Source organism: Rhinolophus hipposideros (assembly GCF_964194185.1).
Source record: "Rhinolophus hipposideros genome assembly, chromosome: 16".
Taxonomy (NCBI): domain Eukaryota; kingdom Metazoa; phylum Chordata; class Mammalia; order Chiroptera; family Rhinolophidae; genus Rhinolophus; species Rhinolophus hipposideros.
The window spans coordinates 46,764,433-46,786,816 of NC_138062.1; the positions used below are offsets into that span (position 1 = coordinate 46,764,433).

At 53.8% G+C, this 22,384-nt stretch overlaps 1 protein-coding gene across 3 annotated transcripts; it reads right to left on the reverse strand.

Moving 5' to 3' along the window:
* Positions 1-325: 325 nt before the first annotated feature.
* PKN1 (protein kinase N1) lies at positions 326-22,376 on the reverse strand. Of its 3 annotated transcripts, XM_081075811.1 has the most exons (23): positions 22,141-22,374; positions 21,084-21,148; positions 17,776-18,079; positions 16,349-16,500; positions 14,924-15,059; positions 12,233-12,378; positions 11,729-11,942; positions 10,805-10,999; positions 8,893-9,002; positions 8,661-8,804; positions 6,731-6,806; positions 6,500-6,641; positions 6,331-6,424; positions 4,078-4,157; positions 3,926-4,001; positions 3,739-3,830; positions 2,301-2,477; positions 2,050-2,112; positions 1,854-1,930; positions 1,502-1,644; positions 1,119-1,226; positions 952-1,032; positions 326-605 (listed from the first exon to the last, which is right to left on the reverse strand). In XM_081075811.1, exons 2-23 carry the CDS (start codon positions 21,138-21,140, stop codon positions 402-404), a joined length of 2,871 nt encoding a protein of 956 aa, XP_080931937.1. In that variant the 5' UTR covers positions 21,141-21,148; positions 22,141-22,374; the 3' UTR covers positions 326-401. The 3 variants fall into 3 exon arrangements, with proteins under 3 accessions (XP_080931937.1, XP_080931936.1, XP_080931935.1); XM_081075810.1 differs by lacking the exon at positions 21,084-21,148 and having other exon boundaries at positions 22,141-22,376; XM_081075809.1 differs by lacking the exons at positions 21,084-21,148; positions 22,141-22,374 and adding an exon at positions 18,944-19,004.
* Between the last annotated feature and the right edge of the window lie 8 nt (positions 22,377-22,384).

The window sequence follows — 22,384 nt, forward strand, 5'->3', positions numbered from 1 at the left end:
CTTGCCCCTCGTGTTGCCAGTGCTGACTCCCGCAGGCATTCGCTCATAAGGCCCTGAACTCCCCAAACATAGCCCCAAGGCCGTACCCTCAAACAACAACCTATCATTGCCTCTGCCGACATCCCCGAACAGTTCCGAAACCCCTCCCACCATGGCCTGTCCAGCTCCTCACCAAAGCGACAGCCCCAAGTCCCCACCCTCCCTTGAACCTCTTCAAATAACACCCCCACCATAACCCAAGGCGCCTGCCCATCACTCCCAACGCCCTCCGCCACTCTCCCCACCCATGATCACCACCCCCATTCCTGCACACAAGAAGCAGGGGATGCATGGAGTGGGGGGCAAACCCCAAAGGCATTTTTAAAAACTACGAACAGCTGGGCAGGGGCAGAGGGAGAAGGCTAGCAGCCCCCAGCCACGAAGTCGAAGTCCCGGAAGGCTGCCTGCTCCGTGGCCGTGAGGGGCCGCGCGTCGCGGGGCGGGCTCAGTGTGGGGGCCTCCCCTGTGAACTCCTCATCGAAGTTGCTGACATCCGTGCGTCCTGACAGCTTGGGCACAAAGGGCGGCGTCAAGCGCCGGGCCAGCAGGGCGTCCCAGCCCAGGGTCTGTAGGGAGAGAAGGGAGAGATCAGGGTGGGGGTGGGGGCACAGACCGCAGGAGGGGAAAGCCCCGTGTGCCCCATCCAGCCTGGGTCTGTAGAGGAGAAAAGTAGCGGACTGGGAGCTCAGGAAGGCTCATGGGGTGAGCATGGGGGCCCTGCTGGTCAGTGGGGGGGAGGGCTGGGCTCATACAGAGGGCAGTGCTTCCCACCAGGCCAGCCTGGAGTAGATGTGAGTGTAGGAGTGTCAGCAGGGGTGAGCGAAGGAGACAGAAACGGGGTGACAATGTTATAGGTGAAGCAGCAAGGTCTTGAGGGGAGGTGGCCAGGCCCTTAGGGGGGGAGGTCCTCACCCTGAAAAAGGGCTGTTTCTTTATGTCCTCTGCATCCCTCTCGCTGGACCCCAGCCTGCGCTCCGGATTCCTCCGCAGCAGCTGGGAGGAAGGGGGCACTGTGTCAGTCTTCCCCTTCTGGGCCCCAGAGGCGCTCCCCAGCCCCAGCCCCGCTGGAGGGTCCTCACCCTGCGCATGATGCCGATGGCTTCAGCTGACAGGAAACGCGGGTAGCGAACCTCATCATTGACAATGCTGTCAAAAACCTCTTCCTCATCATCCCCTGGGAACGGGGACTGGGGACAGGGAAAATGTGGGCAGAACCCGAGAACCAGGTGCATTAGGCCCTTCTTCTGGCCACACCAAACCCAGCCCCACCTGAGACTTCTGCTCAGCTTCACACTGGAAGGTAGTACCCCATGTTATGGATTCCAAAATTGAGGACAGGGAGGCAAAGCCACCTGTCCCTGATCACACGTGGTGGAGGCAGATTCTGATCCCACCCCTGGGCACACAGACGTTCCAATGCCAACCCAGGGACAGGCAAGGTGGGGGCAGCCTGGAGCCTCACCTCGCCCACCAGCATCTCGTAGAGCAACACGCCCAGTCCCCACCAGTCCACCGCCCGCGTGTACGATGTGTCCGTCAGCACCTCGGGGGCCAGGAACTCGGGGGTTCCGCAGAATGTGCTGGTCCGGTCCCCATAGCCCATCCCTGCAACAGCAGGGCCATGTGAGATTATTGGGGGCAGGGGTGTCCCAGCTCTAGCCCAGCTCAAACACTGTGTGGTCCAGCCAGCCCTGTCCCAGGGTCAAGGGTGGGGGTGTGAGGTAACCTGGGTAGGGTTGGGGACTCCATTCCTTTCCCCACCCCCTGCCTAATCCCCAGAGGCCAGCCCATCAGATTCCAGCCCCGCCCCTCACCCTCCTTGCAGAGGCCAAAGTCTGCGATCTTGACATAGCCTTCGGTGTCCAGGAGCAAATTGTCCAACTTCAGATCCCTGTGAGGGGTTGGGGGAATGTAAAGATGGATGAGTGGGGATCGGGGCCCTGCCTGAAGCCTGAGGGCCCTGCAGTGGGCAGAGCACGCATGCACGAGCGTGTGCACGCACACACACACCTGTAGACAATCTTGTGTTCATGGAGAAACTGCAGCCCCAGCACCACACAGGCCGAATAGAAGCTGCAGAGAGAAGATGGTGTGAGGGAGTTGGGCCTCCCGACAAGAAGACCTGGCTGCCACATCCTCAAAAGCTCACCTGTCCCCTCAAACTCCAGGAGCTGGGGGGAGGTGGGGCCTGCAGGGGGAGGGGCCTGCAGGGGAAGGGGGCTGAGGCATCAGGGTGCAGGGGGCGGGGGGCCTGGGCTCACACAGCACGGGGCTCGGAGAAGACGTCGCTGTGGATGTGCAGCATCAGGTCCCCGCCAGCCGAGTACTCCATCACGAAGCACACGTGCTCCGGTGTCTGGAAACAGCCAAACAGGTTCACCAGGAAGGGGTGTCCTGCATTAGTCACTGCTGCCAAAATCCGCTTCTCACACATCAGGCTAGGCAGGATGGGGGGCAGGGGTCAGAGAGCACAGTAGATCCCTACCCCTGACTCTCACACTCCCTAGAACCCTCAATCATTGGATATTTGTTGAGGGCCTCACAAGGCTGTACAACCTTGGAGAAACTGCTTAATGTCTCTGAACTTCAGCAGCCTTGTCTGTTAAACAAGCACCTAGAATCCATCATCCCAGTAACATTCCCCCAACTTCCCTTTGGAGAACCGGCATGAGTGGACTGATTGGAACAACACATATTCCTGGCCAGGAACCGGTTCAGGAGTGAGGAAGCGGAGCCAGTGGACCTCAATCTTAATATTCCTGCTGGAATTATTAAAGAACGGCTAAAGCTGGTGGGTGAGTCTTAAACTGCTGGCGTGGGGGGCATCTCTTCCTCAATGAGGGGACTGCAAGCAAAGCCCATACACAGCAAAGCAGAACTGACAGACATCACCTGAGCACTTGGATACAGCCATGCCTGAAGGCAGCCACCCCTGGACTTTTCTGGTCCAGAGCAAGAAATTCCTCTATTTGCTTAAGCCTGTCTGAGTTGGGGGCCTGATTAACAAAAGGATGTCAGGAAGTTTGGGGACAATCTCAGTGCCTTTACTGAGCATTTACAGGGGGACAGGTGCTGTGCAGACTCTCTAGATGCAGCCTCTCATTTAATCCACCTGACAACCCTACAAGAAAGGCATTCTTTCTTGTTCCCCTTTTACAGATGGGAAGACTGAGGTTCAGAAGGGCCTTCCCAGGGTTTCTAAGCATGTCTGCGGCAGAGGTAGGATTTGATCCCAGGGCCTTGACCCCAAAGCACAGGCAGTGCAATGGTGCCATTAAGAGCACAAGCTTCAGGGTGGCTGGTTAGCTCAGTTGGTTAGAGCATGGTGCTATAACACCCCGTAGGGGCCACTGTGAGCTGCACCCTCCTTAAAAAAAAAAAAGAGAGAGAGAGAACAGGCTTCAGAATCTGAGTTCTAGGTTTGAATCCTGCGCCTGCTGCTTACTGGCTGCATGACCTCAGGCAACTTGCTCAACCTCTCTGTGCCATTAGCAGAATGGTAACAATAACAACAGTATTTACTCCATAGGGCTGTCATGGGGAACAAATAAGTTAATGAATGTAAAGTGTAGAGTGGGTGTTTTCTAAGAGTTATTATGTATTGAATAGTAGCTTAATAACTGTGAGAGGGACTGCTCTATCTCTCATTTCCCAGAAAAGAAGACTGAGGTTCTTAGAGGGTCTGAGAAGAGTCCCCACCTCTCCACCTCGTCTCGGGCCACAATGTCCCCTTTCTTCAGAGCCTTGATGGCAAACAGCTCCCCGCTGGGCCGGAATTCAGAGAGCAGCACCTGGAACCACAGTGGGCAGGAGTGGCCTTAGCAGCTAGCCCAGGGACCCAGGGGTATAGACTGCCAGCCCTCCAAACTCTTGCCCGCCATCTCACCTTCCCAAAGTGACCCCGACCCAGCACTGCCAGGAATTTGAAATCCTCGAGGGTCAGGGGTGACTTCCTGAGAGGGCTGTGGAGAGAGGACACTGGTGGGGACAGGGATAGCGGGCACGGGTGGTAGGTGGTGAATAGGGGAGGGGTGTCACCTGCATAGGGCGGGGCCTGAGGTCTCCGGGGTCTCTGAAGGCAGCACAGGTGTGGTGGTGGTTTCCTGGATTGGGGAACTCTGTGGTGGAGAGAGGGGGTCAGAGTGAGGGAAGTCAGAGCATCCCATAACCAAATAGCCACTAAGACTCCTGTCACCTCTCCAACCCCACCTCCCTTCCTACTCGCCCCCTTGCTCACTCTCCTCCAGCAACAACTCCTCTCACTGTGCCCTGAATACACCAGGCATTTCTCCATGGGCTGTTCCCTCTGCCAGGAACTCTCTTTTCTTGACACCTGCACAGCTCCTCCCTCACCTGCAGGCCTTTATTCAAATGTCATCTTTGCAGGTGGTCAGCTGACTGCCCTATTAAATAACTAACAGGACCCCCAAAACCAACACTTCCCGTTCCCCTTTTCTGCTTTTTCTCCCCAGCCCATTTCATGCTGTAAACATAATTTATTATTTACCTACTTATTCCCTTTAATGGTAACCGCCCTTTGGAGCCACTTTTATACCACGTGTATATGTACTAAAAATAATCAGAATTAATATTTTTATGGGGGAAAAATCACCTACTGGTCTCTCATCCTTCACTTATAGACAGTTCTAAAAATTCAATCAGTGTAAACAGGTTGACACATTTCCTCCCCCAGCTGCCCTCCCCAGAGCCAGCCACTGTGAATGATTTCCTGGGTATCTTTCTAGATATATTTCATACCCACACGAACAAAAGGGCCAGTACAAGCTCCAAGTTTTTCTTGCATCCACTATTGACAATATTCCAATCTTGCCTCTCCCACTGGACAATCTGTCTTGGATCATTCTATGCCAGCACACAAGACCGGTCTCATTTTTACAGCTGCATACTATTCCATTTTGTCATTTGTTTAGCTCTGGTTCCCATGGATTGACCCTGAGGTTGTATCCACTCTTTAGCCCACACAAAGCTGCCGCAGTGAACATACTTGTGCATGTTTATGAAGGTCCAGCAGAGATGTCAGCAGTGGGATTTCTGGATCAATACAGTGTCCATTTTTAACTCATCCAGCTAGGCCCTCCCAAGGGGATGCAGTGATTGGCACCCCTCTCACAGACTGCCTGGTTTCCCACATCCTCCCCACCCATTGGTGTTATGAAACGTTTAGATTTTTTCTTTTTACCAAACTCATCTCATATAATGAGGTATCTCATTTAGTTCAATGCCATGAAGCACACCCTGTTTCCCCAAAACTAAGACCTAGCTGGACAATTAGCTCTAATGCATCCTTTGGAGCAAAAATTAATATAAGACCCAGTATTTTACTGTAAGACTGGGTATATAATATAATATAATATAATATAACATAACATAATATAATATACATAATATAACAAATATAATACCAAGTCTTATATTAATTTTGCTCCAAAAGATGTATCAGAGCTGGTCTGGCTAGGTCTTATTTTCGGGGAAACACAGTATATTATTTTCATTTAAAAAAAAAAGAGATAAAATGTACTCAGTGAGGTAGGTGAAGGGACCAGCTGTCACATATGTGTCCATCCGGGTCCCCATCACCTAGATAGAGTGGGTAAATGCTGTTTTTTGTATGGCCTGCAAGCTAAGAACAGTCTTTAAAGGGATGGGAAAACAATCAAAACAATATTTCCTGATCTATGAAAATGACATGACACTGAAACTTCAGTGTCCATCAGTAAGGTTTTCCCAGAAACAGCTACGCTTATTTGTGTATGTAAGTATCGTGTGGCTTGCTTTCTACAACAGCAGCGTTGAATAGTTATGACTAGAACTGTCTGGCTCACAAAGCCGAAAATATTGATTATATTGCCCTTTATGGAAAAAGGGTGCTGACCTCTGACCTACGTGCACTACACTCCCACCACCAGGCAGGCTCCCTTGTGTCTCCCTCCTGTCTATAACCAACCCTTCCCTCCCGCCCAGAGAAACCACTTGACTTCTATCATCCACATGAGTTTTAAACATGCTCACTTTACAGGGCACTGAGCACAGAGTGGTGAAGCAGCTTGGCTTGAGTCACAGAGCTAGGAGGTGGCAGAGCAAGGATGGGGGCCCAGGAGGCCTGGCTCTTGAGCTCACATTTTTATCCAGAATACAAAACTGGACCCGGGTTCTGCCAGAGGCGTGCTGTGTGACCCAAAGAAGTTCCTGGCAGTTTCTGGGCCTTGAGCTGGGAACAAGGCCCCCTGATGCTGCCTAGCCAGGCCAAGGGGGAAGGAGGGGAATGCTCACCAGACTCGATGGGCTGAAAGGAGGGCCCAGAGGGCTCTTCTGGGGGGAACTGTCTGAGTCAGCCCCGAGGTTCAGCTTCTCCACAGATATGTCACTGCAGCACAAAAAAGGAGGGTATGTCTGGGACCCAGTACCCTAGGAAGTGACCCCCAGGGCCTGCCCTCCTTACCCTGTGGACCGGGCCTCAGGTCCGGGAGAAGCCCCAGGGCTGAATGTGGCTGTGGTTGTGGCATTGGGGATGAGTCTTCGAAGCAGCCGCACCCACGTGGCCACATCAATGTTCATCTGCCTAGCGCGCTGGAATGCCTTCCCTGGGGGACGGGGCAGTGTCACCCTGGCCTCAGCCTGGTGAGGATACCAGGACCCCTGGCCTCTCCCCTGCCCAGACCAATCCATTCACCTTGCTGCTTGGAGAAGATTTTTTTCTGCCGTCGGAGCCGGGGTATCCTCTCAATGATAGGGTTGCGGAAGGTGACCTGTGGAGAGAGGCCAATGGGTGAGAACCCTTGCCCACCTCTAGGCAGCTGGGTGGGGAAGCCCTTAGGAGCACAGGTGTACACAGCCATGTTTGGCGGGTTCCAATCACTGAGGCATCACATTGTATTCAGGGGTTATAAAACCCACCCATCACTTGGCAGGGCCACCTCCTGAAGTGCCATCTCGGAAAGATAAGAAGCAGGCACTCAGGCCCTCCTCGAGGGGTGGGAAGGGGTCCCTTCCCACAAGATGTGGGGTCTGACCCCACAAGATACACACTCAACTCTAGCAAACCCAAGGGGGGTCCCAGACCAGCAGATCAACATTACCTGGGATCTGCTAGAAATGCACATCCTCGCGCCGCCCCCCTAGACTCACTGAATCAGAAACACAGGGTGGGGGTGGGGGGAGATCTGTGTTTCAGTAAGCCCTCTAGGTGATGCTGGTGCCCAACCAGGTGGGGCAACCACTGGTCTAGCTCAATTCTCCCAACTCCAACACACCTTCCAGAAGGTGCTAAAGTCACAGAACTGTGTCCTTTTATGTGCATGTATACAATCGCTGCTGGCCACATGTGGCTATTTAAATGAAGTAAAATTTAAGTAACATTAACATTTCAGTTCCCCCATCACACTAGCTACACTACGAGTGGCTGGCAGCTATTATATTGGACGACGTCAACATAAAACATTTCCTTCTACAATAGAACACAACTATGGTCGGTTCATTGCAACAGAACTGCAGAACGTTCTACTGGATGGCGTTTTTGGGAGGCGTAAAACAAAATCAAATTCTAGAGATAAACCTAGAAGGCTTCAAAAGTTGCCTCCCAGGGCCACCCACCACCTTCTCGCTTGGTTTTGGACAGTTCCTAATGGAAGAACAATTTCACGCCCGGCCACTGAAGTCAGCCCTTCTCTCCCCTTTCAGGCAGCAGTCCTGGATTATGAGATTGCGTAACAATTTCCACAGAGGGAAATGGATATAGGGAGATACGTATATATACATAAAACAGGGCATGTGGATATGCTAGAGGCAAATTTAAAGAGATTTTGAGGATAACTGTGGCTAAATGAAGGGACCAGTGACTGTCCTCTGCCCCTCAGCTGCCTCCGGTCAGCTGTGCGTTAGGGTTATTGTGAGGACTAATGAGTTAATTAGCGAAGTAATTGGAACAGGGCTTGGCTCATACTACCAGGGATCAGCTAGGAATGTTGTTCAGACTATGGGCTCCCTAACCGGGGACACTGGCAATGTTTGGAGACATTTTTGGCTGTCAAAAAGGGGGCGGGGGGTGCTACTGGCATCCCTGGTGGAAACCAGGAAAGCTGCTCAACACTGCACAGTGCACAGGACGCCCCTGCAACGGTAAATGACCCAGCCCCCAGTGTCTATAGTGCTGAGGGTGAGATACTGATTTGAACTCTAACACCATTGTGGATGGAATCTTTCGCTCCTCGACTGTCGCTCTGGTAGCATATGCCGCCATGTGCCATGAGGTGTTGCCAAGTTTTGTTTTTCTTTTCTGGCTTGACAAAATTTTGTGATTTTAATTTATTTTTGTTTTTTATTGTTTGAATTTTTATAAGAGTTTGAGCCAAAACTGATGACAATTGCTGGGAAGCAGGATCTCAAATGCTCCGTTTTTTTTTTTTTTTTCCTGTTTTGTTTTTTTTGTTGTTTTTTTTATCTTGCATCAGAACAAACCCAATCCCAGCTTAAGTTGTCACTGAGGTGTCTAATTATATGTACTTTTCTACCAAGGTTCTGAGACCAATTAAAAACACATTTTCCCTTTCTATGAGAACAGGAGATGCAGGAACATTTTCTCAGGGTCAGGGGTCGGGCTATACCTCGGCCACCAGGCAGCCCTGGGGTTCCATGTCCAGCTGGACCTCGTGCCTCTCGTTGTCCAAGAAATCCTCCAACTTCAGGAATTTGAGGGCGCACAGGCCCCGCTGGTCCCGCCAGAACACAGCCAATTCCAGTTCCCGTGCCTCAAGAGAGAATAGGGCCATCACTTGGGGTGCCGAAGGCCCAGAACCCCCCTCCTTCCATGCCCCGTCAACCCCCAAACTTGCTCACCCTCTCCAGCTCCAGGGAGAAGCTCTGGTCCCAAGCATTAGGGCCACATGGCTTCCAGGATGTCTGTCCCACCACTGTGTTATCCAGCTTGAGCACCGTGCTAACCTCACCTGGAAGGGGGTGGGCATGGGAGGGTCAGGAAATGTTGGGGCGGGGGGATATCTCTGATGTCTTATTTTCTCTAGCATAATATTCTGCTATGCAATCTTGACAAAGATTTATGGTTCTGCCTTTCACATTAAGGCCTTTAATCTCCTTCCTGTTGATTTTTGTTTATGGTGTGAGGTAGGAATCCAAATTCACTTTTATTCTACATGCAAGTTCCAGCAATACACTCCTAAGTATTTACCCCAGAAAAATGCATGCAGGTATACATCGGAAGATTCATAAATATAATGTTTATATTACGACCACAAACTAGAAACAGCTCACTGTCCACTAACAGGAGAATTAACATATAAACCATAATATAGTCTTATTAGCTGAACCATGAAATTGCTAATATTCAACTTGTTTTTACCTAGAAAAACAAAAAGGACAACAATTTGATATGGCTCAGTTTAAGACAATGGACTATTAAACAGGAGTAAAAATGAATGAACTACAGTTTCATACAATGATGTGGATTCGTCTCAAATAATGTTGAATGAAAGAAGCCACAGCCATGCAATAGACTCTGTATGATTCCACATATGTGATGTCTTAAAACCAGGCAAAATTAAACTATATTGATTTGAAATGCATACATGGGTGCTAAAACTACAAAGAAAAGCAAAAAAACATAAAAGTCAGAGGAGTATCTACTTCTAGGACAGGGAAGGGGGCTGGAATTGGGGAGGGAACCTGAGGGGGCTTCCAGAGAGTTCTATTTCTTGACCTCTATCATTATTCAACTTTGATACATACATTTTTGTACATATGTATTAGTTATTTTTTTTATTGTGATCGACTCACATAAAGTTTACCATCACAATCATTTTAAAGCGTACAGCTGCATGATATTGTACACATACTTAGTTATATGACCATCACCACCATCCATCTCCAGAACTCTTTTCATCTGCTCAAACTGAAACTCTAATATATGGTGATGGAAAGAGAAATGACTCTGGGTGGTGAACACACAATGTGATACACAGATGATGTATGACAGAAATGAACACCTGAAATCTATGTAACTTTACTAACAATTGTCACCCTAATAAACTTTAATTTAAAAAAAATACCAAAAAACAAAAACCAAAAAAACCCTGAAACTGTCCCCATTAAACGCTAACTCCTCATCCCTACCACCTGGTCCCTGGGAACACCTGTTCTTTCCATCTCCATGAATTGGACTACTCTAGATACCTCATATATGGAATCACACAGTATTTGTCCTTTTGTAATTGGCTTATTTCACTCAGCATAATGTCTTCAAGCTCATCCATGTTGTAGCGGGTGTCAGAACTTCCTTCCTTTTTAAGGCTGAATAAAAAGGTGTATCCATTGTGTGGGTACAGCACATTGTGTTTATCCATTCATCCATCAATGGACAACTGAGTCGCTTCCACCTTTTGGCTATTGTGAGCCACGCTGCTATGAACATAGGTGTGCAAATATCTCTTCAAGACCCTTCTTTCAACTCTTTTGGGAAGATATTCAGAAGTGAGATTGCTGGGTCACGTGGCAATCCCATGTTTAATTTTTTGAGCACCTGTCATGCTGTTTTCCACAGTAATTGTTTCCCGCCAACAGAGCACAAGGGTTTCAATTTCTCCACAGTCTCCCTAACACCTGTTGTTGTATTTTGTTTCGTCTTTCGTATCCATCCTAATGGAACATATACTAATGTTTTTGGCGCCACAAATGTGGGGCATCCCAGGATCCTCCCACCCCACCTCATCCCTCCAGGCCCTTGACGCCCACTCACTGGTATTCTCAGCTTCTGCTTTGAGGCTGCTCCGGCCACTGAGGCTTCCACTTCGGCTGTAAAGGCCCCGGGCTGGGCGGCTCAGGAAGGGGGTTCGGCTGTCAGGGGTTCCAGGCCCCCCAGTCAAGGGTAAGTGGTTCCAGGGGATAGTCTCTGGAAGGTCACTGCAGCCTACGACACGCACCTCCAGGGTCCCTGAGGGAGCATCTGGCTCAGAGGGGACCACATTTGGGGCAGGCCCAGGTGAGGGGGCCGCAGGTGAAGTGGGCATGTACAGAAGTAGCCAGCATTAAGTGGGAGTTGGTGAGGAACAACCAGGGTGGGGCCAGGGGTCTGAGGCATGGATGGACGGATGTACCCAGAAATGAGAAATATGGGACAAGGGGAAGGGGGTCAGGCTGAGGCAGGCCAGGCTAGGGAGGGACTCTGGATGCTGGGGTTTAAGGACAGAACAGAGGTTCAGGGCATAGGCCAGAGGTCCAGGCAAGGAGGAGCAGAGTCGAATTCAGAGGCCTGATCTGTTGTCTGAGGCAGGGGCTGAGTCCGGTGAGGTAGTAGCTGAGCGATCTAAGGAGGGTGGGGCTGGCTGGCCTGAGGGGGCAGGGTCAGAGATTCAGGGCTGGGGGTTCTGAGTGAAGAGCTAGGGTATTATGGCTTCAGGAAAAAGACAGGGCCAGGTGGGGAGAGTGGAGAAAGTGAGAATAGAGGATTGGGGTCAGGAACCCAGAATCAGAGGACAAGATAAGGCAGGAAGTCCAGGTACAGGGGGTTGTCAAGGCCTGGAGAAATGGGGCGCATGTTAGGGGGTTGGAGTGAATGGAGAAGGGAGGGAACAATGGGGTGGGAGTCTGGGTTAGGGAATGCTAAGGGGTCAGAAGTCCAGAGCTATGGGGATGGATTTGTGTGGGGAAGATCAGCACCCACCTGTGAGTGGCGCGGGCTTGCACAGGGTGCTATAGTGCGTGGCAGGGAAGGGCCCTGCCAGGCGGGCACTGAAGGCTGCAGACGAGGCAGCAGCAAGCTCCTCGCGCAGCAACCGCCCCTTGGGGTGGTCGGCGGGCAGCTCCCCGAGGCGCCTCTCCAGCGCCTCCCGAAGGAGCCCCAGCTTCTGGTTGGACTCTGTCAGCTTCTCCTGAGCCTGCAGTGGGAGGGGAAGGACTGGGCTGGGGTGCAGCTGGGGGTACCCCTCCCCAGACTAAGTCCTACCTGGGATTCCTTCTCCCTGGAGGTCCCAAACCCTAAACCATCTTGGTCCTACTCCAGAGTTCACCGAAAACCAGGCCCTGCCCCACCGAAGCACTGCCCCTTGGTGAAGCCCCATCCCTCACCATGGGTCTCCCAGGTCAAGGCTCCGCCCCTTCATTGAGCCCCCTCAACCCCCACCCTCTATGGGGATGACCCACATTTTGCCAAGGGGCCCTCCCTCACTTCGCTGACCGCCTTGCGGTCAGGGGCCTTGGCAGCGCTGAGCAGGCGCAGCACGTTCTTGGCGCCCTCTGCCACCGCGTGCTCAACTCGGAAGTGGTGCCGCAGCTCCTCAATGCGCAGCTCCACGGCCCCCAGGTCCGGACTCCCTGTGGGCATGGGACGTGGGGCAGTGAGGCCATTCTGGGACTCAGGTCCGACTACACCAGCCCCAGACACACAACCATCCACAAGAACAGGCAATGGCCACACACACTCTCACCACCAACACACATTAAGTTTCTTTCTCCCAAGATGCGGTCACAGTGAGTCACACTGTCACCTGCAGGAAGACAGCCACACTTCCACCCAGTCTTTTATCCAAATACTGCCCCCACAAGGATGGTCCCAGGGACAGAGACTGTCAGCCCTGGGCAGTCATGTCATCCACACAGACACGCTGTCAACACAGGCTCAGGGACAGACATGTCGTGAGGGACTGTCACGGGGACACCATGGACAACTGGACAGCCACAAGGATACAGTCACACAGACACGGGGGCACATTCTTTTAAAAAGTAACTTTTATTCATTGCTGATGGGAATACAAGTAACCTTCCAAATGGAGGCAGTTTGACCATACGGTATCTGTCAAAATCATGAATATATTTACCCTTTGATTCAGCAATCGCATTTCAGGCACTGTACCCCATAGGAACACCTCGGCAGTTGACATATGAATACAGTTATTCATGGCAGCCTTCTTTCTGAGAGCAGAAGACTAGAACTAACTCGATTTCCTCCAGCAAAGGGACACTGTCACAGGGGCCGAGGGACACGATCACAAGACATTAACACGCGTATGGGTTACAGTCACACCATGGCGGAACTCCCAGGACTCTACCTCCAGCCCAGGGAAAATCACAGAAACGTAATCACACTGGCACGCAAAGCACAGAGACAGAGAAATGCCATCACACTGTCATACATGCAGGGCAGTGTCACCAATACCCACAGGCATGAAGACCCAATGTCGAAGGGAATTAGGCTGGCTGTCACACCCAGTGTGAAGTCACAGGAACACAATGATAGCCTGACACAAGACACAGCCAGTCACCCAATTGCACAGGGATCGGTACAAGGACATAATGTCAAACAGGTGTAGGAAACTTGTCACCCAGAGGCACAAGGTCATGGTCACACTTATCCATGGCTGTAGGTTCCAGGGATAGTCTCACTGTCCTGAATAATGACCCAGACGCAGGCCCTGGCACTCAGTCACAGAGTCATGGCATCACTCACCACTGGATAGCACTCACCTGGACACCAACAACAGACACAGTGTCACAGGAACCCTGATATTCACAGGCACATGTCATCTTACAGACACAGTCATACTCTTGCTTCTAGGCCTGCTGTCACATGGTGCTCAGACAATTTGCTGAGACTTTTACATTATAGGGACAAAGTCACACTACCCCCAAGGTCACGATATCACCCCTAGGCTCATGGATGTGATCATACTATCACATATCGTCACTGAGAAACGCATGAGGGTATTCCCAATACAGACAGTCACATGGACAGTCTCACTGACACTTCCCTCCCAAAGACATATCGTCTTCCAAGTTACAAGCCCCACTGCTACAGCCTGAAGGTTTGTGTCCCTCCCAAATTCATATGCTGAAACCCAACCCCCAGTGTGAGGGTATTAGGAGGGGGGACCTGTGGGGAGTGACTAGATCACGAAGGTAGAGCCCACCTGAGTGGGATTAGTGCCCTTATAAAAGATACCCCAGAGAGCTCCCTCGACCCTTTGCCACATGAGGACACAGTGAGAAGACACAGATGGTCTATGAACCAGGAAGTGGGCCTCACCAGACACTGGAACTGCCAGCGCCTTGATCTTGGACTTGCAGCTTCCAAAACTGCGAGCAATAAATTTCTATTGTTTATAAGCCACCCGGTCTGTGGTGCTGTCATAGCAGCCCAAACACCCTAACACCCACCAACAGCTGACACTCCTCTATCTGTCATGGTAACACAGAAACTACCATAGTTATTGATACCAGGATATACACACAACTGCTGGTCCCCACAGCCAATGTCGCATTAATACTGACATCGGTAGGACAGACACAGTCACACCTGCACACAATGCATCAAGACCCGGTCACAAATTCAGGTTGCCAATTGGTTGAGACACTCCCAGGCATTCATACAGAGACACACACGCTGTGGACACCCATGGTTCTATACAACAGGAGCCAATGTGACAAAGCAACCACTGGGTCCAGGCGTCTGCAAAATTTTTTTCTACAAAGAGCCAGGGAGTAAATTTTTGGTTTTGCAGACCCCACAGGCTCTGTTGCTAATACTCAGCTCTGCTAGCCCAGTGTAAAATCGGCCTTAGATGATAGTAAGTGAATAGGTATGGCTGTGTGCCAATAAAACTTTATTTACAAAAAAAAAAAAAAAGGGCAGCAACAGGTTTAGCCTGTGAGCTGTACTTTGCAAATACTTGACCTAGCACAAACCTTGAGTGGAACAAAATGGGAAACAGAGGCCCCCCGAGAGGGTTGGGAAATAGGTTCCAGTCACAGAGTGAGTGACAGCACCTACTCCCCGCCCCAGAAAGGGATCCCCCCACGGGGCTGGGAGCTGAGCTCTGCAAGGCTGAAGGCAGGCGAAGCTGTCTTAGGGCGAGGGGCTCACCTTGGGTCTCATCTGGGGCTGCTTGGCTTTCCAGCTGGCAGGCCTGCAGTGCCCGGCGGAGCTGCATGCGGATGATGTCAATTTTGGTCTTACTGTCCTGTAGCATCTGCTGGGCTGTCAGCAGCAGCTTCCGGTCCTGGAGACAGAGATGGGTCACAACAGGAGGGCCGGGGTCCCACCACCAGCCCTGATGTCCACACACTGCAGGCGCTGAGCAAGCAGGTAACCGCTTGTCTGGGTGTGTTCCTGGATGTAGAGGGGTGATGTATCCTTGCTCTGCCACAGCCATGTGACTGCAGGCAAGCTGCTCAAACTCTCGGGGCTTATTTCCTCACTCTGCAGGAATAGGATCAGTACTGGGAGCACCGACTCCATTGGGCTGAGGATTCAAGGAGCTGATGTACATGTAGAGCTCAGGGCCATGACTGACACCAGCGAACACTGCATTTGCCTCAACTGTTAGCACAATGTGCACGTAGGTGAGTGGTCCCCATGGCAGGTGCAGCCCTGATTGTAGCCACGTGAGTAAGTCTCCAAGGGTGACTGGGTGGGTGTGTGGGACAGTCTGCTGTAAGCGTGCATGGGCGTGCATGCAGGTGGAGGTGCCTGCATGTGCCCTCCCCTTGGTGCTCCCGTTGCTGTATGTCCGGATCACGTTCCCCAGCCCCTGCTCCAAATGCTTCTGTGCAGCCCAAGGTATGGCAATGACTGGGCGTAGCCCGGGCCCCCGTGTGTGCACAAGTGCTGGAAACTGGTTATGGATTGTTCCACTACCTTGTGCTGCGTTTCAAAACCCGACAAAGCCAAGCTGTGGTGATGGAAGCCTGGGTATTGACTGAAGGGGGCACGAGGAAAATTTCTGGGTGACTAGAAAAGTTCTGGATTTTGACGGGGGTGGTGTGTACGTAGGTAAAAATTCACTGGGCTGTACACTTAAGTCTTCTGCACGCCGTGTCTGTATGTTACAGCTCAGTAAAAGGTAGAATAAAATAATCTGTGTGTTCTGTGTCCTCACACGTAAAGTCGTGTTTGTGCACACACACGGCATGGTTGCTCTTCCAATAGAGTGAAAAAGTGTCTCCAGCAGCAGGTCTGACTGCCTGTCTGTGCGAGCATCTCTGGGTGTTGATGCAGGCCTGTGACATCCCCGGTGGTGGTATGACTGGGCTGTGTGTCCGTGCAACAACTCCGGTCTTTGGCTGTGAATTTAATGACTGTGTGCACATGTGCCAGAGACGCCACCAGCAATGGGTGGCTGCGTGCTGCCCTTAAGTCTCCAGGGGACCACTAAGTGTGGGGAGACAGTCTCTGCTATGCCTGTCTGACAGCACCCCCAGTCAGCCCGCTCCCGCACGCACCCAGGAGCTGCCCACACCCCCGCCAGCCTCATGACCTGCTCATGAGCACGCCTGCATGTGCCCTCACCTTGGCGCTGCCGTTGCTGTACGTCTGGATCATGTTTTCTGCCCCCTGCTTCACCTTCAGTTCAATGGCCAGCTGCTTCTCCAGGCCGGCCACACGGCTCAGGTTGGTGGCTGAGCAGGCCAGGCCACCCTCACCGGGGGACTTGGGGGCATCTGGAGAGGGTGGGTGGGACAGAGTCACCAGGGCTCTCCCCTCCATCTGCCTGGGAGGTTCAGCCCAGCTGGGAGGATCTGCCCTCTGCCCAGCCTGGATTCTGCCCCGGGACCAGGGTCCCGAAGGTCCAACCACTCTTACCCTCACAGGGAACCCCCTCAGGACACCCCCTCAGGGCTGGGGCGGGATGAGCAGGAAGAGGCAAGTGTCCAGGCATGTATGAGTCCTTGGTGTTGGTAGGACTGTGGACAGAAGCCCCTAATTCTTGTGTGGAGTTCATGGGTGTGGGTGTGGTTATGTCTGTAACCCACAGGATGTTGGCATGGCAAAGCGCATGTGTGTCTCCCTAAGTGCTTGTGTAACTATGTGAGATGCCAGGTGTTAGAAGGACTGTGTGAGACTGTGGGTGCCGGGGCAACCCTATGCATGCATTCCCAACTGTTTGCACAACTATGTGTTCAGATCTCGAGCACTGGCGTGACTGTACCTGAGTGTCTGGGTGTGGGTACAGACAGACCTTCATGTCTCTGGATGCTGGCGCGACTCTATGCAACTCTCTGGAGAGTGGTGTGACTATGGAGGTGACGCCAGGGGGAGATATGACTGTATGAGATTCTGGGTGTTGGCTGAACTCTCTCACTATCTCAGAGTGTTGACATGGCAGCGTAGGTTTCTAGCTGTTGATATGCCCATGTGGACGGAAGGGCTGGGTGTTGGTGTAAGTGGTGCTGAATCTTCAGGTCTTGTTCCATGGTAGGTATAAGTCTTTGGCTGTTGATGGGATAGGATACATCTGGAAGAGCTGGGCAGCTGTGTGTGTTTAAATCTCTGAGGGGCTAGTGAGACCATGTATGAGAGTGTCTGGGTGCTGTCTGTGTACTGGTGTGACTGTGTATTTCTCGGGGGTGCTTGGTGGCAGTAAGGAAGTCTCTGGGGGTGGTGGTGACTCTTGAGTCTCTGGGTGTTCACATGGGTCTTAGTGTCTAAGACCCTGGGTGTTTTCTGGGTATCGGTGTAACTATGTGCCTGGGTATTTGTGTGACACTGTCAGCATCTGGATGTTGTCTAGGTGTTGGTGTGACCATGTCTACCTTTGTCTGGGTGTTGGTTTTGATGTTTGCTCTCGTGTGTTGAGGCTAGAGGCTGTCGTGACTGAGCATGTCTCTCTGGGGATCAGCAGAAACAGGCTTGGCCTCGTTTTGGGAGCCCGTGGGTGAGCCCCCTGGCTGTGGCATCCCCGACATCTCACCTCCCCCGGGGAAGGCCCTGCTTACCTTGGGCAGTGGCCGCAGGGTCAGGCAGCACCACGTGGGCGTGCAGCTCCTGCAGCTGCTGGTGCAGCAAGTCGAGCCGGCGCGAGGAGCCACGCAGCAGCAGTTCCACCGGCCCGAGGCTACGGCCCAGGTCAGTAGTAGCCCGACGCAGGTTCTCAGCCCCCTCCTTCAGCTTCAGCTCCTTGCGGATCTCTCGCCGAAGTCGCTCCCGCTCCAGCTCCAGCTGCTGTTGCACGCTGGGGGCCGCCAGGTCGGCTCCTGCCAGGCCCAGCTGCTCCAACAAAGACCAGCTGCGGGGCTCGCTCTGCAGGGGACAGAGCATGGTCAGAAGGACACAAGATACAGGCTGCACTCGGCCAGCCAGGCCTGGCCTCCTCCTGTCCTGGGACTCCTGAGAGAGGAGCTGTTCCACGTCCACTGACCCCCAAAACTGGGAGGTGAGACATGGCCCTGTCCCTGTCTCCTCAGACCCAGGGATCCCATGGGTAGTCTTATCTCACTTCATCTATTTCTTACACAGTGGGATTCTAGAGAACAGGCCCCACTGTGCCACTCAAACAAGATAGGGCCCCATAGGATAGGCCCTATCTCCCTTCCACTGTCCCCCCAAACTATGGGCTCCCAAGGATAGGCCCTTGTCTCCCTTCGAATGACCCCTCAAATAACAAGGTCCTGAGGGCAGACCCCACCTTTCCCCTACTGCTCCCCAAACAAGGAAGTATCAAGGGCAGGCCTCTGCTGACCTGAAAACTACGGGGTTAGGGTCCTGAGAACAGACTCCTTCTCCTCTTTGCTGTGCCTCAAATTAGCAGGTGCTGAGGGCAGGCCACATCTTCCTGTGCTATACTCCCAAACCAAGAGGTCTCAGGGACAGGCCCAATCTTTCTCCTGCTGTACCCCCAATCTAGGAGGTCCCGGAGACAGGCCCTGTCTCCCCTCCTCTCATCCTCTACCAAAGGGACCCAAAGGATCAGAGCTCTATCTCCTTCTTCCTCTATCTCTCTGACGTGGGAGCCCCAAAAGGACACAGATAGTTTCATCTTCCAAACAAAAAACCCCAACCCATCTCCTCCCCTCCATCCAAAACTGAGGGTACCAAGGGGAGGACCTCAGGCCTTTGCTGCTTGGTGTCCTTCTACCCTCCCTCCACGGGGTCCCCAGCCCCCACCTCCAGCTCCTGGTCCAAAGGGGGATCAGCCTCCGCCATCCTGGGTCCTGGCTGAGGACCCCGCCCTCTTCCTGAACCTCAGCCCTGCCAGGGCCTCTCACCCGCCACTTCCTCTTTCCTGCTAGCTCCCAGCAACCCCTGCGCCAGGTCAGCTCCAGGGCTCTCAGGCATCGAGGGGACCTTTCCCTTCAGCCTCCGTCTCAGTGGACTTGAAGGCAGGCTCCCCCACGTGTATACAAGCTCCTGGGGCTGACTCAGGGGTAAGCACACTCTCATATACCTACAAGCGTGTGCACAGAACATAGGTGTACACGAATATGCTAACGCCCAGGAGTGTTCTCATGGGCCAGCCCCCTGCCTGCAGACACAGGCCGTCCCAACTTCCGGCTTCTTCTCTGGGTGCCACTGCTTCTGACCACAGCTTGGGGACCTAGGGTGCCAGGCTGGGCTAGGGACCTCCCTGAGACTCACACCATGACCCACAGCACTGGAGACCAGCAAACTAGCAGCCCTCTAAAGCTCAAGTATGACTAGTAATAACAGCAGTTACTCCAAACTGCATCCAGGTCAACTAATTAAGTCCACAAGGCGAGTGCTATTGTCACCCCATTTTCCAGATGAGGAAACTGAGGCCCAGAACAGTGTCATAACTTGCCCCAAGGTCCCACAGCCAGCAAGAAGCAGAACCAGGATTTAAACAGGAGTGCCCAGAATGCTAGTGCAGGCTAGGTTGTCAGGCGCTCTACTCAAATTGCAAGAACCCATTTCACAGATGAAGCAGGTCTTCCTTGGCTCCTGACCAACCTTGAGGGCAGCTGTCTGTCCCCAGGGAGGGTTTACTGCAGGCCAAGGGCCTCACCTCCCCCAATCCTACCAGCCCCTTACTTTAATGGTGAGCAGCTGCCATTATTCTCCCCTACTTTACAGGTGAGGAAACTGAGACTCAGAGAGGTAAAGTAAGCAATGTTCAACGCCTGCTCACCTCTGGGGACATTTGGCAAGATAAAGAAACATTTTTTGTTGTCACAACTGGGGTTGCAGAGGGGGTGCTATTGGCATCCAGTGGGTTGAGACCAGGGAGGGATGCTGCTCAAAAACCTACAGTGCACAGGACAGTCCCCACCTCAAAGAATGCTTCACCCCTGAATGTGGGTTAAAGAACACAGACTCACACCCTGGGCAGCTGACCATGACCACCAGTAAAGATTTCACGGCAGTCCTGCCCGCAGAGCACTTGCCAGGGCTATACCCTCTCCACCATGAACACCCTCTTACTCCCACTTTTTTGCTGTCAGAACTGAGGCTCAGAGAGGCAAAGACACCTGGCCCAGGACACACAGTGAGGAAGTGACAGCGCTAGAATGTAAACCCAGGGTCTTCTAACACTACTCGCTGCCAACCAGGCCCTACCCACGGCCCAGGTCCACCCAATCCCCAGCAGGCAGAGCAGGGGTGTACAGCCAGGAGCAGGGCCAGCTCAAATGGAGGTCCAGGCAGAGAAGAGGAGCAGGCGCCTTTGGCTGCATTTCTAGCAGCTGAGGCCTGAGAATATGCCGAACACAGGATGGAGGGAAGCCTGGCCTCCTGGGTTTTCCTCCCTGGAGTGACTCACTCCTACCCAGGGGGCAGGGGTCACCAATGGGCCAGCAGGATGAACCTATGAATCAGGGGCCTGGTCCAGCCTTGGAGAATCCCTGCTCCCCCCCACCTCTCACTGTGGAGCAGGAGACCCAGGTTCAGAGGGCCCACCTCCCAGAAACCCCCTCTTCCAAGTGCAGCCAGGGATCTAGACCCCCATGTCCGGAGATTTCAATGCTTTGGGCGTTTCCGGAATCTGGACAGGATATCCGCTTGCCGGACACAGAACAGACAGGCACACGTTGGGACAGAGGGACAGAGTGGCAAGCCCAAGCAGCCACAAGAAAGGAATGACCAGGACGGGGGAAGGGCGGGAAGAGGGTAAGAGATGGGAAGGAGAACCAGGGCACAGGTCCAGCCTCGTTCCAGGAATCACAGCCTCCATCCGGGGCAGGTCTGGGACACACCAAGCACATGCATGCACTGGGGGATTCCTACAAAGCCCTCCCATGGCTGGGGGGAGAGAACGGAACCCTGGCCCTCCCCAGCCCCAAGGTCTGACCTTGTGTGATCTGCAACACCAGATACGCCCAGCTCCTCGGCAAGGCTGGCAGGCCATCAGCAGGACTGGGGTGGGGTACAGGGGACACGGGGGAGACAGAGGGGATGGAGAGCAGGTGCAGAAGGAGATGAGATCCCGGTTACACAGCACCACAGGACAATGGAGGGATAATGAGGTACTAAGTGGGCACAGGACATGTATTAGATTTGGGTCACTGACCCAAAGGTCAGAAGTCACCCTAGCCCTGCTTGTCATAGCCGGGGGAGCCCAGTTCAGGACTGTGATGTCCACAGGTGGCACAGGGAGAATCTGGCTGGGCGGCAGGTTTGCACCAGTCCCCTGAGCCTCTGTGTGTGTATATGTGTGTGGGGACAAGGGGGGGTGACCCCGCGTGCCTCCCGTGCCCAGGGAGGATTCCAGGTCCGAGAGCTGCCCAGCCTATTGACCCAGACACGCCCCACCTGGGATCGGTTCCACCTGACAGCCCGGAGGGTGGCCGTGTGGATCCCCCGTCCCCAGACCTAATGAGGTGACTCGGGCACTTCCGCCAACAGGTGCCAATCTGGGTGGCGTCGGGACCCTCATAAAGCTCAGTCCGGAGGCGGGGACCGCTGGAGCTTTGTTGTGCGGGGGAAGGGCACGGGCCGGCGGCCTCCTCGCCTCCCGAGGAACCGTGCCAGGCACCTGCACCAGGTGGAACGGCACCTGCCGGGAACCGAACGCTGAGGGGGGGCGAGTGTCGGGGGCAAAGGCACCGGGACGCACAACCAGCCTCAGAGACCCGAAGTCGCGCCTCCGCGGCGTCCCCTCGAATTCTCGGGGAGGGGCGGAGCTTCAGGGTGCGGGGGGGCTTCCGGGACCACCCCGCTCCCCACCGTGAGTACCTCCACCTGCCGGGAAGCGGGCCGTGCTGGGGCTCCACGGGGCCGGCCCCGGGAGGGAGTACGGGGCGCTCCGGAGGGCCCCCCGCCCTGGCGTCTGGGGACCCCAGTAGCGCGCGGGCGGGGTTCCCCGGTGACGGGCGGCCATGGAGCTTTGCGGACGCAGGTGCACCTACCTGCACAGCGTCGCTGGCCATGTCCTCTCGCCACCCGCCAGGGGTCCCCGCGCGGAGGGAGGGGCGGCTGGAGGAGCGCGCGTGCGCCCCGTGTGGGGCGTGGAGCGAGGGAAGGGGGCGGGCACGGCGAGACCCAGGCCCGGCGTGCGGGCCGCTCCGGCCTGCTAGGCTCCGACCCTGCCTGGCCTGGCCGCCGCGCCCGCGCGCCTCGCCCTCCGGCCCCAGCGGCCGCCGGGCCCGTCAC

Excerpts from the sequence above, each read along its gene's own strand:
- PKN1 (XM_081075811.1), bottom strand. The coding sequence starts at position 21,140 with ATGGCCTGCCAGCCTTGCCGAGGAGCTGGGCGTATCTGGTGTTGCAGA. Across the intron at positions 6,642-6,730 it reads AATCTTCTCCAAGCAGCAAG|GGAAGGCATTCCAGCGCGCT; the intron begins GTGAATGGATTG and ends CCCGTCCCCCAG. Across the intron at positions 1,931-2,049 it reads GAACACAAGATTGTCTACAG|GGATCTGAAGTTGGACAATT; the intron begins GTGTGTGTGTGC and ends AACCCCTCACAG.